Source organism: Fusarium phalaenopsidis (assembly GCF_050370095.1).
Source record: "Fusarium phalaenopsidis strain FUZ10S chromosome Unknown contig_32292, whole genome shotgun sequence".
Taxonomy (NCBI): Eukaryota; Fungi; Ascomycota; class Sordariomycetes; order Hypocreales; family Nectriaceae; genus Fusarium; species Fusarium phalaenopsidis.
The window spans coordinates 1861985-1877700 of NW_028145410.1; the positions used below are offsets into that span (position 1 = coordinate 1861985).

At 52.6% G+C, this 15716-nt stretch overlaps 3 protein-coding genes across 3 annotated transcripts; all 3 read left to right on the forward strand.

The window, feature by feature from the left end:
* Nucleotides 1-4429: 4429 nt before the first annotated feature.
* On the forward strand, nt 4430-5806 carry LRP88_04873 (uncharacterized protein; the record flags this gene model as incomplete). Its single annotated transcript, XM_083241439.1, has 3 exons — nt 4430-4701; nt 4752-5004; nt 5057-5806. 3 exons carry the CDS (start codon nt 4430-4432, stop codon nt 5804-5806), a joined length of 1275 nt encoding a protein of 424 aa, XP_083102587.1.
* A 2268-nt stretch (nt 5807-8074) lies between these two features.
* LRP88_04874 (uncharacterized protein) lies at nt 8075-11583 on the forward strand (the record flags this gene model as incomplete). The annotated part of the gene is made up of 3 exons (XM_083241440.1): nt 8075-8289; nt 8439-11242; nt 11525-11583. The coding sequence occupies 3 exons, from the start codon at nt 8075-8077 to the stop codon at nt 11581-11583; spliced, it is 3078 nt and encodes a 1025-aa protein (XP_083102588.1).
* A 1373-nt stretch (nt 11584-12956) lies between these two features.
* LRP88_04875 (uncharacterized protein) lies at nt 12957-13676 on the forward strand (the record flags this gene model as incomplete). Its single annotated transcript, XM_083241441.1, has 1 exon — nt 12957-13676. One exon carries the CDS (start codon nt 12957-12959, stop codon nt 13674-13676), a length of 720 nt encoding a protein of 239 aa, XP_083102589.1.
* Nucleotides 13677-15716: the final 2040 nt, after the last annotated feature.

Genomic DNA, 15716 nt, shown 5'->3' on the forward strand with positions numbered 1-15716 from the left:
AATCCATGCTTTGAATCTCGGCCACTCAGTTCAGTTTGCCCAACTCCCGTTAAGTGAAGAAGATGAGGACCGGGGAAGAATCTAATAGCCATGGACATGACACCAGATGAGTGTGGCACATATTTACGAGGTTACAGCAGCTATCAAACAGTACCCAGGCGAATTAGCAATACCTAGGTAGGTAGTCCATGAAACCTCAGAGTAAAGGGCCATGATTCTGAAATCTGGAGTATACGACCCCGAACGCAAAGGTAAATAGTCCTAATGATGCACCTTCTAGATACTTCGGGCATTGGTTTAGCATAAAATAATTGCCATGAAGTTTACCAGCAGAGCTGCTATCTCATCAATAACTTAGAGCTACTCTTGATTGAGGCTTCTCAGCCTGTCAATATCCACAGAGCATGTAACATCCCTCAGTCCCAACCGGTCACCAACTACTCACGTCAGCCATCATCCGTCAACGACACCGCCGTCTTTCGCAGGCAACAGGCCGACCATGTGAAGTCGACAGGTCGTGTGATTCTGACCAACCTCCTCATCACGCGGCTGACAAAAACCAGGTTGATCACCAACCCCGCGTCACCCACAAGTCTCCGTAAGTTGGCCAGCATTCCGCCGGAGCACGCGATAGAGACTGCATTTTCCTTGAACCTCAATCTACCTGTTATGGGTAGTCGCTTCGCTGAGAAGGTTTCGTCTGTGGATGCGACGTTGGTTGTCGGTGTGAGGCGGATCGTCTTGGCGACCGTGCCAGGATGTCGAGATGCCTCAGGTGCCGGGCACCTTGCGGTGTGACAAAGGCGCGGAGGTTGGTGATGAACATTCCTACGCATTAACTAGCTTGTAACTTTCTTATTTTAGCTGCCTATTTAAGGTTACGTATATCCGGTCAATTATAGGCAAGAGGCTATAGTTGTAGCAAGCTCATTGCTGTTGCAGATTTCACATCGGCATGTTCGGTAGAAGTGGACAAATGAAATCCATGTTAATCTTGGTAAATCGAAAGAAAAAAAAGTTAAACAAGTTTCTTGGAAATATGCGCCCATGGTTCCCCAGTGACTGCTCAAGATCGCTTCGACGCTGCGCAAGTGATGGCGTCAGCAGAACGAACTCGTCGAGCATTGTCAGTAACAAAGTCAAGACTTGCAAATTGAACCCGTATTCTCCTCCCAGTAGTTGTACACCTCAAACCAAGCCCATAAATCGACAATTTCGCCTCCCGCTGATACCAAACCCCCAAGGAAACCAGATAAAAGCCCTCTCACGCTCTCCGACCAAACCCCCCAAAGTCATCGCGGCCGTGATGAGCCTCGTGCTTCCCCCCACGCTGCATCTCGGCGCAGCTGGGGCAGGTGACGACAATCGTGTTGGACGTCGTGGCCACGCCGTAGCAGCGGCCGCCGGGGTTGTTGGACCTGCTCTGGAACGCCTGCTCCTGCAGTCTCAAGGCACAGCTCTCAATCTCCAGCTTGGACGTTGTTGTTCCGCAGCAGCAGCACTCTTCTCTCGTTTCCGTCTGGTTACACATTTTTTGCGGGCGCTCTCGACTGAGGTGAGTGTGTGTGTGCGTGCAGGGGTTTGAAAGGTTTCTGTCAGGGGGGGTTGGTCGAAAGCGTGATGATGACGCAAGGATCTTGATACGTGACTTGAGCTGAGGGGAGAGGAGACGGAACAAAGAAATACTCACAAGAAAAAAAGGACTAGAGACGAAGAAAGCAATCGAGAAGAGGGGTTTGCTCGCCTTGATATAATCGTCAGGTGGTGCGTAGCATGATCAGTGCGAGAGCCTGATTCTGCCTAGGTAGACGAGGCGACCGTGAGGCAACAAAAAAAATGTGCATTGAGGCGGTGTAAACTGAGGTGAGGTAACACGAAAAAAAAAGTATACAGTATATTTCCCTCTTTGTCACTTGTTGGACGGCCTCCTGCAACTAGAGATATGCAAGCTGCCGTCATGAGCAATCAAAGACACTGCCTGTTCTGGTCAACTACTCTTAATTTCTGCAGCTTGCCGCGAGGTGTAACACTCCCTTTGGTATTTATATCTCGTATTGGTTGTCCTAGCCCTTGTCCTCGACCAGCTGCAGGCCTGGTCGAGTTTGCCAGCCATGTCTGCCTTGTTTGCACTTTCTGGCGCCTTGTCTCTGGCCTCCTCATCGCCTTGCTTTACTGCTTACCAACGTCGAGTTGGTCGATAGACAGTGCGCAGTACTTACAAAGGGACAACCCTGTACCCATGCCAATCTGCAAGATTCTGGTCAGACTCAGCTGACAGATATTGCCTCACAGGTGCGGCGTAGGGCGATGTTAACGCCAGTCGCACGCCTTTCAGTTGTCCTCGGATCCCAGGCTTTAGAAGCGCTGCTTTGCCTTTAAGGGGCTAACTGAAACCCACAGCCCGTGTCATTTCATTGGCGTATTTTCTTATCAAGTTACTCATAATAGGGTAATGACACACGCAGCAGAGCCTCAGTGTTTCTCGCACAAAGATTGATTATGGGATAGGTAGGCTTGTTGGGATGCCAAGCTGCAGTCAACACAGGTAGGTGCCAGTGTTAGCACAACGCTAACGACGCATAGCCGCCCCAAGAAACACTCATGGGTATTGGCCCATCATCGCCGTATCAGCTTTGGTAGGCTGTACGCTGGGCTCTTTGACCCTCGACTTGTTTTTGAGTCAAGTCTTGGGAGTGGGCGGACACGGAGTTGACTATACTGGTCAGAACTCTATTAACCTCAACCTCAAGCTTCGGTTGGATATGGCATTGAGTTTTCGAGGAGAGGAACAGTGATTTGACAAACAAAACTTCTTGTATTTAGTTCAAGGCCCCTGTAACTCTCTGGGCTCCTCTTCTCCACTACAACGCAGTTCCTCCTCTCCAGGATATCGCAGAGCGATCATTCCTTGCCACTGTCCGGAAACCTTATCGTCTTAAATTGTTATTCCTGAATAGTTGCATTTCAGCAGGTCAGGATAGTCTAATAAAATTAGAATATACGTTTTAGCATAATCACTCCTAAATGGCATTAAGGCTGGCTAGAATCAGGCTCTGTGATTATCTGTCAAGCATCTATGATGATCTACCTAGACTAAGCCAACGCAGCATGCGATTTTAGATTCATTTGAAATTCGATTTCAATTCGATTTTCATTCGATTTACAATCAAATCAGGTTAAGTTGAGATTTCTTAAGGCCATTTCGCTTTTCTTTGCTCTTGCGCTTGATCCTTCTCTACCCTAGATATGTGGAGGGAAGTCACCAAGGTCATTTATTTTTCTTCTTCTTTCGCTAAGGAAGTTTGTGTATTTCGCTGAGCCACTATTCTGTATCGTTTAATTGTTTCTCGTGAAATTCAAGACGTTATCAACGCTCAACCCTTTAGTCAAGATACCATAGCAAAGCATAGGATCATGGTGTCGCGCATCCAAGCCAGTACCTGCCGTTAGGGAATGCTTAATACATGTAATATGCACCTCAGTATTGCTGGTTTGTTATCGATCCGTCTGTCATGGGTTTCCCGGGACGGATTTGCTCAGAATCCAATTTAGCCGTGCATACCCAATACACAGAATATGACGAAGTTTCAGTTAGATAAGTTATCAAGCTCCAAGAGACCACAAACAACCACTAGCTAATCAATAGCAATCCCTAAGCCAGGGAAAGATGCAGGCGGCCTAGAGTTGTCCAGAAATTGGGCGGCTGGGTGGCGCCTGTATCGATGCTGAAAACTGAGTTAGTATTCCCGTGAGCATTGTCCATAAGGCTCGGCTGGCCTCTTCAGTCCTTCTTCCGTTAATTTAAACTGTTTCTCGGTCGAGACATGGCTGTAAACCCAAGGCTAGGCGCACCTTTACCTCTGCTCTAACTTCTCAGAAGTTCGTTCCAGAACAAGTGCAAGAAGAGAATGTGAGTATCAGTGAGGAAAGGCCAAAAGCCGTACGTTAGCAGCCCTTTCGGACATGATCGGAATGGCGTCTTTTAACCCTCTTATTCGCGACCAGAAGTGGTCTGAGGTAGTCCAAAAACAAAGAGCCACATAACCGCTCAACCTCGCATCCCACGTCGAAACAGATACTCTTCTTGGCCACTATTCGATTATCCCACTTCCCAAAACCTCTTTAATTATTCAGCACGACCCACTGATTGTGAATTTCTTATCCACTCTGCGTCGGGAGTGAATCCTCTGCAGCCGCTATCTGGGGATTGCCAATCCGCCGGATTGATGGCGCAATACGCCTGAAATGGCCTCATCGATATCCGATGATGGAGGACGCCGATGATCATCAGATAAGCTTTATAAAAGTGTCACAATGCCCTTTCCAAGCTTTCTTAGCTCTGGTCCCTGATCGGCAAGACATATGCAAACACTTTGCTCGGACGTCCAATTGTATACAAGCTCCAGCAACCACAACTGCACCATATACCATGGCTGTCAAGAACCATGCCAACGGCGCCGGTCGTCTCCGGGTCGCCATCATCGGCGGTGGCCCAGGAGGCTTAGGCGCAGCCATTGCACTCGCCAAGCTGCCCTTTGTGGACTGGACTTTGTATGAGAAGAAGCCCGAGATCAGTGAGACTGGGGGTGGTATCAGCCTGCAACTGCATACTTGGAAAATGCTTGAGTGGAACGGAGCGGCCAAGAACATCCAGCCAAATGACTTCTTCAGGGCACCATCAGGCATTAGCGGACAGTACCGGTTAGTTGCAGCCTCCAAATAGAGAATATGCCAAGTGCTAACCATACCAGAAACGGGAGGACGGGCGAGCTGTTGGATCAGAGCCTTCATCCTGCAGACACCCCCAAGAACCAACTCAGCTGTCGACAGAGGAGAGCAAAATTGCAGGCCGCCCTTCTCAAGGAGGTTGACCAGTCCCGGATCCAACTTTCCAAGAAGTTGGTGGACATTGAGAAGCTTCCCAGTGGAAGAGTTGTCATCCGTTTCGAAGATGGACACACCGACGAAGTTGACCTTCTTGTAGCTGCGGACGGCATCCGATCTGTAAGTGACTCACTTAGTGTGCTCAACAATAGATCAGCTGCTAACAAAACAGGTTGTCCGTTCCTTCACATTCCCATCTCACAAAATCAAATATAACGGACAATCTGCATATCGCACCATCATCAGCAAGTCGGATGTGAAAGCTCTGGGTACCATCCCCGAGTCCTCAGTGTTTTGGCAGAACCTCGGCGGAAGATACGTCTTCACGAGTCCACTTGGTGATGACGACTTTGAGGTCACGGCACGCATCAGCCGACCCTCCGAGGGCCAGGAGCACGTCAGCTGGGGTCGCCCATTCGACTTTAACACACTCATCCACGAGTATGACGAGTTCTGTGAGCCGGTACGACAAGTCGTTCAATTGGCGGCTAAACAAGGAGAGACTCAGGAGTTTGCACTCTTCTCAGGACCACGGCTAGAGAGTGTGGTTGCTCTGGACGCCGTGGCCCTCATCGGAGATGCATCCCATCCTCTATCAGGAGCCTTCGGTGCGGGTGCTGGATTCGCACTCGAGGACGTGTACGCGTTGTCCAAGACGCTTGAATGGGCATGGAAGCGAGGCAGGGGTATCAAGGTTGCCCTGGAGCTATACGACAAGATCCGCTCGCCGCACTACGGGGAGCTATACGACGTCCTGGATTGGTACGGTGGCATAAACAAGGAGATTGCGGCTGAAGGGTTGTCCGTGGACAGGGAGATTGAGGAGAGGATCAAGAGAACCAAGGGCAAAAAGTCAAATTGGATGTATTACTATGACATTCAGAAGGTTGTCGATGAAGCTTTGCTAGGATTAGAAGGTTAGACTCAACAGGTACCTAGTGAATGGAGAAGAGGGTAAAATGACAGTGTTATCTGTGAGTTTGTATATGCAGCAGTTTAGTATTAGCGACATGCTCCACGTGCGTTAGTATTGCCGCGACTCTATCTAGGAAGTGAGGTTTAATGCTGAGAACCGTATCAAACATGGATCCCGAGATGCGACAACTCGGCACCCGGTTCAGAGTGTCAGAAGAGACAATCAAGTCACCAGGGTCAATCACGGATACCTCGGCCGTAAAAAGACCGGTCAAAGTCGGAATGTCTCTGGGCAAGCAAAAAAGGCTGAAAGCCAGTCATCAACAAGTGCACAAATTGGATGCATGCGCGCCAAAGAGGCACAGGTTCCTCGTCCGGATTGAACCCGGCAAAATAGGGCGGAGCAGCCGGCCACGAAAACCTCCGGCTCTGGACGGATCGTGACGGGTAATGTCAAAGGCATCATGGCCGAGTGGAGCCACAAAATGGGAGCGGAAGCGGCCGAGAGGAACGGACAGCTCTGGCTGGTCGAGAACGAATAGGCAGTAGAGTACACAGACTGCACAGAAGCGCACACAAGGTGACGTGGAGTTGTTGGGGTAAAAACGTGGTCCAAGAGCGGAATGCGGTGAAGATGAGGTGACTTGCATGAGAACTGAGATAGTCTACCCTGTGGCCTTGAGCCTCGAACCAAGGCACGGACTTGATACTCCGGATTCGACAAATGGGACAAATACTGCACGCGAGCTGAGGGCCAAGAGTATTCAAGGTTACAATACCGATGCACTGGAGATCCTCTTCTCTGTCCTGCATTTGACACGCCCCAAGACCAAGGAGCGGAAAATCATGACCTTTTGAGGAGGCGTGTTCTGCACAACTCGCAAGCTAAGACACAAGCATCGACTGTCTGTCTTGGTGGAAGCGGTGATGATGACAGGGTCCAAAGCACGGTCGCAAACGGCTGTTGGGGACCAGACCAGCCACTTGGAGCCGTTGCTCGCTCATGAATGACGGTGAAGGATCATGACACGCATTGATTCCAGCGCGAGCCGCTCTGTCATGCCTGGACCGCGCGAATGGGCTCCGATAATTCACCTGCATCACCACATCACCTCTTCTCAACAACAGCTGCGCTCCACCCTCATGTCTCTCTCTGTCTGCAAAGACAAGTTGAACGCGGGTACCTTGATGCAGAGTGAGACAGAGACACTGTCAGAGCCGGGCGCCAAGCAAAGTCGGGGAAAGAAAGCCACGCCACCAGCCAGCGTCCCCGAACGACACGACACGATGGCAGCCTCAGTCAGAGAGTTGGTGTGTGGGTGAAGGGCTCTAGCGGTAAGGTCATGGAGGGTGAGACTGTGAGCTAGAGGCGTTTGGGAAAATAGTTGGCTGCCAGTGACGATGATGACGATGATGCTGATCGTGAGGGTCTTTGGGGGACGATGGCAACAATTGCGTCACTCGTCCGGCGATCCGGTCACAGCTGATATGCAATTGAGAGACAAGCATAAACCACAATGTCGCGATGGATACGAGATAGATCAAAGATGGCTGAGATGAATTAGATTGAAAACAGGCGTAAATAAAGAACAGAGAGTTCCCGTCGCCTTGGCCCAGGACAGGGGGAAAGGTCCAGGTCCGTAGGTCTGGGCTTAGAAGGTACTTTGGCGGTACCTCCCGCCGTCCTCGAGGTGCGGCCACCCGCTGAACCCGAAAAGAGAACCCCTGAAGTAAGAGGCACGGACAAGGACAGAGTATACATGATCTTTAAGGGGCGGCCACGTACCCAGGCTCCGACATCAACAGGGAATGGGTTCTGATAGTCTGGGAAAATACCCAAGAGAATCAGGTTAAAAGACTAGCGACTACTTGCAAAAGACATGGGAAATTAACAGGCGCAATCATCACCAACAACAACAAAGATCCTTGTCGCTGATTCTCGCTCCCTTTTCCCATTCCGCTGTGCTGGGCTGAAAAGGAAAAAAACAGTGGGTACCTCCCGGGTACTTCCAGCCTCCGTCCCTCCCGTCCCCAAAAAGTCTATACCTTCCAGGTCCATCCCCAGTTGACCCCCCATGCTTACTGTCCTGCCGAGTAAATCACCGCCAGCCTCCTTCGCCGCGTCGTCGCCCTCTCTCCCATCTTTAATCCTGTCCACCGCTCCAGCTCGTTCACGCCAGCGTCCGCGTCCTCGTGCCTCCCAGCATCTCCTCGATCGCTCCCAGCTCGACTCTTGCAGCATCACGGGGCCGAGCTCAGCCGGAGCGCGAGCGCGATGAACGCCATCCAGCAAAAGTGTCGACCAAAACACCAGGTCCTGGTTCTCAAGTGCTATCCCAGGACCACCAAGGGCGCCGTCGACGTCAAGCCCAACAGCAGCGAGCTCAGTTACCTCCTCTACTATGCTACCAGCCGACGCTCCAAGATCCAAAAGATTGGCGCCTTCCTTGAGAAGAAGACAGCCAGTGATGTCTGGCGTTTGCGCATCGGGTATGTCGCATCACCCTCATGTCGGGTACCGACGCATCCGCTTCCATGCACATGATGGACTACCATGCAGGTCGTCCATCTCGCTGTCATGATTGAAACCCTCCCTTCGCATCCGCCATATCCCAATGCTAACTTACCCCTTTTCACAGAAATGTTCAGGTCACCCTTCAGATCCTCGCAGCTCTCATCGAAAAGCTCCACAAAGATGCCGTCCTCATTGCTCCCTTCGTTCTCAAGGTACTCGATACTGTTCTACGATCCGAAGACATCACCATGATCGAGTCTTCTCTGCCTACTTTCGAGGCCTTCTGCGATTTTCACGATGCCGCTCTCCTGTCCGCCGATCAGGCCTTCCTTCGCCAGTACGAAGACATCGTTCGCCTTTACGCTCAGCTCGCATCCACCCACCTTGCGCCTGGCAAGGAGTCTCTCAGCAGCCCCGTCAAGGTGCGCTGGCGAAGCGCAGGCCTCGAGGCCATTCGCAGTATTTCCACCGCCGACGCCCTTTCTTCAATCACCGGCCGCCAAATGGATGTCATAATGCCTCGAATTCTCGACAACTTGTGGTCCGATACACCCGATTTCCTCGAAGTTTTGCAGCAGCGAGTCGAAGCGGAGGAAAAGGTTGATACGGAAAAGCAGTTGAGGCGTAGGACAAGCATTGCTACTGTTGCAACCGTCGATACCGCCGGCGACCCGAATCCCGTTGCCCTCGCTGGAACCGCGGGCGATGTCGACAAGCTTGCCGAAGAAGAAGTTGGAGTTTTGGCCATGCAATGCCTCAAGAGCATCTTCATTGTTCCGAACCGATCGCAGATCCACGGTGCAACCGTCTCCCTTCTGCGGTTTATTCAGGATCGCGTAAGCCAGGGCGAATCAGTCGTTGACGTCCACGACGACCGAGAACGAGATGGTGGCTGGGCCATCAGCATCTACAGCATCATCTCGCGGTGGACTCCCGTACAAGACCGATACATCATTCTCGTGGCCGCGCTGGATACTCTTCTCCGAATTCCCATTCAGGATGCGACTCTTGATCAGCAACTTGCGTTGACCACCATGATGAGCTCTCTTCTCCGGTCTGACGTGAACCTCATTGGGTTGAGTGTTATGGATGTTCTCCTTGGTCTAATCAAGCAGATGAGGAAGCTCTTGCGGTTAAGGAGCCCCGCCAGCCAGAGCGATGATGGTGACGCCGCCACAGAACCCGAGCAAGGTGTGCGCCAGAAGACCAAGCATCTTCTGGGCAGGCTTGAGCTCTGCATCGGCGATCTTGCGACTCATGTCTACTACGCCGACCAAATTTCGGACATGATTACCGCCGTCATCCTGCGCCTGAAGCCATCTCGATCGTCTAGCAACAGCTCCTCGCCTGGAGGTGAAAAGGCTGGAGAGGCAGGGCCAGGCGCGTCGAATATCGAATTGTCTGAAAGCCAACAGCTCGATCACTACTTTTCCCTCAGCGCAGGCAGAGCATCAGCTCTTCATGTCATCAAGGCTATTCTTCTAGTCGCCAATCCCCAGAAGAAGCTCACCGGCAACATGGCCTTGTCTCGAAACCCTGTGCCGATCCATGTCTGGGAGGGCACTCACTGGCTCCTGCGTGATCCAGATGGCCATGTCCGCAAAGCTTACATGGACGCTCTTATCACCTGGCTTGACCGAGAAGCGACTGTCGCAGATGAGATCGCGGTTGATGAGACCCTTCCTCGTTCTCGATCATCCATCAAGATCAACCGAGAGCTGTCCGCTGCTGGTACCCGCCGTGCAGTTTCGAATGCTTCCCACAACAAAGAACGAGCCTCAAAGACTCGACACTCACAATTTCTACCACTGCTACATCTTGTCATCTACGATAATGCTTTGCAGTTTTACGAGTACGAGAACGATCTGGTGATGCTTCACATTCTCCTCACCAAGCTTGCCTTCAAGTTAGGAGTGAATGCGGTCCGACATGGCCTTCCCATGATCTATCGGTTGCAGGAAGACATTCAGGAGATTGACACGCCTCTGCACAAGGTGCGGATAGCGGCCCTTTGCCACGGGTACTTCTGGGCTCTCACAGAAAAGTTTGACTTTGAGGCGTCAGTTGTCGGACGAGCTATCCAAAACGAGGTGGTGCGACGCAGAAGCAAGGGGTTCTGGATCGAGGGTATCAATATCCCACCCCCTTCAACCGACATTGTCGGATTCCCTGGAGAGACACGGCCGCATCCAGAATGGGATGCAGTCGCACTGGAGAGAGAGGAGCTTTTGCCATTTGATGACCGGAGCTCTCTCGTGGAATGTGTCGCCGCCAACTACCATGAAACCATCCAAACACCCCCTGGCAGCCCTGCCGTCTCCCCAGCCCGAGGACTCTCCGGTCCGATTCTCGGCTCGACAATGACCACGACGGCACCCGAGCCCGAGGCCGAGTTGCCGGCCGTATTCCGCGAGCAGATGCTGACAGACTGGTCCAGAGACGCGGCCGTAGCCATGATGGCATCGGCTGGAAAATCAGAGTCCCTTTCAGGATCCAAGACTGGGACTTCAGTAACACAGCGAGGCCACCTCACGGTAAACACTAACGGCATCAATGGCAACGGTAACAATGGACCCGTGTCACCATACGGTAGCCAGTATAACCTGATGAGGCCTCATTCGTCGCATGCTTTCCGTGAGCGGGATCGGGACGGAACGCCCACCAAGCCTCGCAAGAGCAGTATGCGGAGTGCGGTCTCGCCATCCCACTCCGTATCAAATCGGGGTGGCACCGTAGCCTCGGTGGAGCAGCTCAAGCTTGTTCTGTCTGGAAACCCTCCTCCAAAGACAGCTGGACTCGCCGGCGACGACGACAGCGGAGACAGCATGGTCAGCTACGACTACAGTCCTTCAGAGATCAGCTTTAACCCGGCTACACAGACCGATGAGGCAATCAGTCCAACCAAGAGGCCGGCGACGGCTACGACCCGTCGAGGAGGACCCCTGGGTGCGCACCCTCCCCTTGGAGGGCCACCCAACCTCCACGATGAGAAGAGCGAGGATGACGAGTCGGTTCCTCCTGTGCCACCTCTGCCCAACGTGAGTCTGCTGGGAGGAAAGAGAAGCCCTATCCAGTCGATCGAAGCATCGTTCCATGACCCGGCCAAGTCGGGTAGACACAGCCTTTACAGCCGGGGAGGTGACGGCACACGGCCCAAATCGGTTCGTTCGCAGAACACAAAGACGATGGATCTACAGGATCTTCTTCGAGGGATCGATAGCCGGCCGAGCGAGGGAAGCTTGGGTAACGTGACGAGGCCGCCGTATTAGGGGGAGAGACACATATGTACTATTGGGAGATGTTGGCAGAGGAGGTGGCCGAGGACAATACGTAATAGCGATAGTTGTTTTTAACATGTAGAGTAGCGACAGGCGCGTGTGATTTGTTTTTGAGAGTTATGAAAGACAAAATGGAAAAGGTTCCCTATCCACTCTGGCGGTGATGCATTGTATCCTGGTCGTCGAACGGATCCGCGGTTCTTATTAGGAGGACCATGATTCGCGGTGAAGGCAGCAGCCTAGCGAATGAAGCGGTAGATGGATGGTTCTAATCTGGAGCAGAGTAGCTTTGCCAAGTGAATCCCTGCAGAGGATCGTCTCTCGAAATCCTGCAGCCTTGCAAGGGTCGAGCACGTTTCAGATGATGCTTGTTTGCGAGTTTACGTGGGTGAGTGGGTGAGGTGTATGCGGCCAAGCAGAGTGAAAGTCGAGATGCTGCTCTTGGTGTTTATGTTCAAGAACCTGCACAGTCAGCATCTAAACAAGCATCTCATTGACTCTATCCCCGTCTGGCGATCAAACAACCGTTCATTATTCAATCTATCATAAACAGAAACCCTCCCAGCCACCCCTTGTCCAGGGGCTTGGCGCGCCACGGTCAGTAGCCCGGGGGGCAGTGCACTCCTCCCCGGTCAATCCCATCCCCTATCTCACTTCCCTTCCACCCCCCGTCGGCGGGCTGGCGGCGAAATCATATGCCCCGACAAAAAAGGCCTCGTTAAAGAGATTCAAAGGTGGCAGTGCTAAACTTGGTGTCTTACCTTGCATCTTCTCTCTCTCTCTCTTTTACCCGCCCTCGTTTATTTTTCGCTCATAATCTTACGGCCCTTCTCCTCTTCTTCTTTTTCAACCCTTCGGTTCCTCTTTTCTCTCCCTCCTCTTGCTCCGTGACGCACAAGTGATACCCTCAGACGAAAGGAAAAGAGAGATCGGATCGCCGGGACGCACACAGCGGGGATTCCAGTGTTTGCTCAGCCTCAAATTCGTTGTTATTGCCGAGTACGACCAGGAAGGAACAAGTTTAGGCCGAGAAGGGGAGAAGAGAGAGACAACAGGGTTATTTTGGAAGGACAAGAAAAAAGAGAAAACAGTCCTTTTCTATACGAGATTTGTGTCGACATTAGCCTGTTCAGGCTCTTTTCCAAACGACGAGAGAGGAACGACCAAAAACTTGGAGGATGGATGGGCGATAACCTGACGATATCGATACAAATCAGATGATCAGAGGCCGAATTCCAGAAGCATCCTTTTCACCTCCATCACGCCAGCGGGAATAATTAGCAGCGTCTCAAGGCCGTTCAAACACCACTTCTTCACGTCGATTCTTAACGTCTTGTCATCTCCAAAACCCTCAATCTCACACCATGGACCCCTCGGACCCTCGGCACGGCAGTCATCCATCTCAGTCGATACCAGACGCCGCATATCCCGACGACTCCCCATACCGACCTGGCGATAGCAACCACAACACACCGACTCTGAATCCGCCTCAAATCATCATCCCTCAACATCAAGGCCCATCAACATCCTCCTCGTCCCTCCCTCAACAGGCCTACTCACCACCCCACGCCGGATCACCCTTCTACTCCAACCCATCATCACCAAACTCTGCCCCCTCACCATGGCAGCAACAACAATCAACAACACCGGCGTCCCTCCACCCCCACGATATTCCCTCAAGTCCGCCGCCGCCGTACGACCCAACCCAGCCGCCGGCAATCTACTCCCCCCTCGAACCGGTCCGCTCCCATCACCACAACCCCACGCCGCCGGGCTCCTCGCACTACGGGTCGGCGCCAACTCCCTGGCCCGCAGCCCCCGCGCCAGCCGCGTACCAGCAACAGCAGCCGCCGCTGTCTCCGAACCCGTACAGTAGCACTCCCGGGTCCAGCGTGAACGGCGGCGTCGGCGGCGCTTATAAGCTAGGTCCCGTCGCGGCGGCGAGAGCCCGGCGCCGGCGCAAGCTGCAGATGTGCGCCGTGGCGCTCTGCTTGACGCTGCTCTTCATTCTGGCTCTCATAATCGGCATCTTGATGGGAGTTGTCAAGGTGCAGTGGAAGAATAGCCGGGATGACGACGACTAGGTCTGAAGGAACACCGCAACAACTCGTTCATTTCTTTTGTCAACATTTTCTCCCTATGGCTTTTTATTCAGATGAATTCCAGAACTAGGCAGCGGCATGGCGTTACGGAAGGAGGAAGCTTTCTTTGTTTATTCCCTCCTTGGCTAGGTTGACTTGATTTTAAGCGTATAGATGCATCTTGGCTGTACAGCCTACCAACAGTACTACTATCTACTTAAATAACGATACTCTTGAATCGACTGGAACGGAAACTGTGGCGTGATAGATCTACTGATGAGGTGATGCTCTTGACTGAATCTGTCAAAAGACGGCCTTGAAGGAGGGCGGCATTGGGGGCTCATCATGATGTGATATTGAGGAACAATATCCAATCCAGCCTTGCAATCCCCCACCAACAGCCGCAATTCGATAGCGCAGACTTCATCCCGCGCACTCCAACAATGACGTCTTGTGATGTCCGAGTGGACCACTCACACTCCCGAGTCTGCCCTCTCCATTGACATCCATACACGACAAACACCCCCTCTCCACGCTAAGCTTACAAGCCCTTGAGAGGTGTGGCGACAGGATTACCCAAGATGCCGGGAAGAGCAATGTCCAAGGGGCGGGATATCGCCAGCATAGCCTTTTACGGTGCTCGCTTGTTGATTACTTGGCACCAGAGCGGGACGTGGAGAGCTGGGCATGGCACATGATGCAGAATGAGACACACACGCACGGTACTGTGGTGAGTAGTGTGGGTGAAGGACTGGCTGGGAACAATTCCGTCGATAAGCCCTAGATCGGGGAGTGTGAGCGGGAACGAGATTTGAGGCGAGGAATTCAACCCGATTGACCCATCTCAGCTTGCCTCGACATTGGGAGGCTAGCATCAAAGTTCCGGTAGTTGGAAAGCTGGGGAGGAAACAACTCCCAACTTGGGTTCCCATGACCACGGTAAGGAGTTGAGCCGCCCTGCAGACCAGCCCTATCCCTCCCCCTCCCCTACGCAGCCATCTCCAAGCCATAAACTCGGTCAGATCTGTGCACAAGGCTGAGGTCAACACCACCTCCAACCGGGCAGAGAGATGCCGTTGAGTCTCGACTATTCCACCGCCGTGTCCTCGCGGGCGTTGGGGTATTCACGGCATCCGGGGTCTCAGCCGCAAAAGTAAAACCAGCGCGAGCCGAAACGCGAGATGCCACAAGCACCCGTATTCGGTACATGATCACCAACAAAACCCCAAGTCAGAAATGACTTGTTCTGTCGGGTCTGGATCCTCCGTTGGGCAGTCTGAATGTGTAGCTGGACAACCACAATGGACTTGGCGTAAACAAGCAAACATCCATTGACCTTGCCGAGGTTGGCCGAGGCTGGTGTTTGTCCTCCCACCGCCTCCAAGCCTCTCTGCGATGAAGCAAAAAGAAACCATAGAAAAATCTCTTCGCTCAGCGCGGGGACAAATCAGTAGTTCATCCAATATTCTCCCAGCTACAAGGAAGATGCCAGTCGCAACCTCGCGTCTCAGGCTCTTTGACTCTACGTCGCGCCCTGAGCGAGTTGACGTGTCGCTGCGTCTGAGGCTGTCAAAGTCTGAGCGCTCCCTCGCAAAACAGGGCTGAGAAGCTGTAGCGAAATCAACGTCATGGCTGGCCCTAGAGAGGGTGTGAAGGCCTCCGGATCCGATTTTCTGGGTATCCAATCGGGAGGCGCGCCCTGCACGAGCCCCAAGCGAAGGTCTAGAGGTTGAGGGGCGTTGATGCTATTTCTGGCCATGGTATCTGAGATTCCAGTCCTGGGTCCTCTAGCTGGAACCCTCTAGACAAGAGGTTGACGAGGACAAGCTCGCAATTGAGCCTCGCGGCTATGGTATTTAAGCTCCGATGCACTGCAGTCGGCAGGGGGAGCAAGTATCCCAACGTCCAACACAGCTCTGCGTCTGCCAAAGTTGGCAATTGGAGAAAGAATGGAAGCTCCAGCAGAATCAAATCTAAGCGCATTAACGCCGCTCATCAACTACTGTGGCCTCTGCAGCTTGGTATCATCCAAGGTCCAGTCAA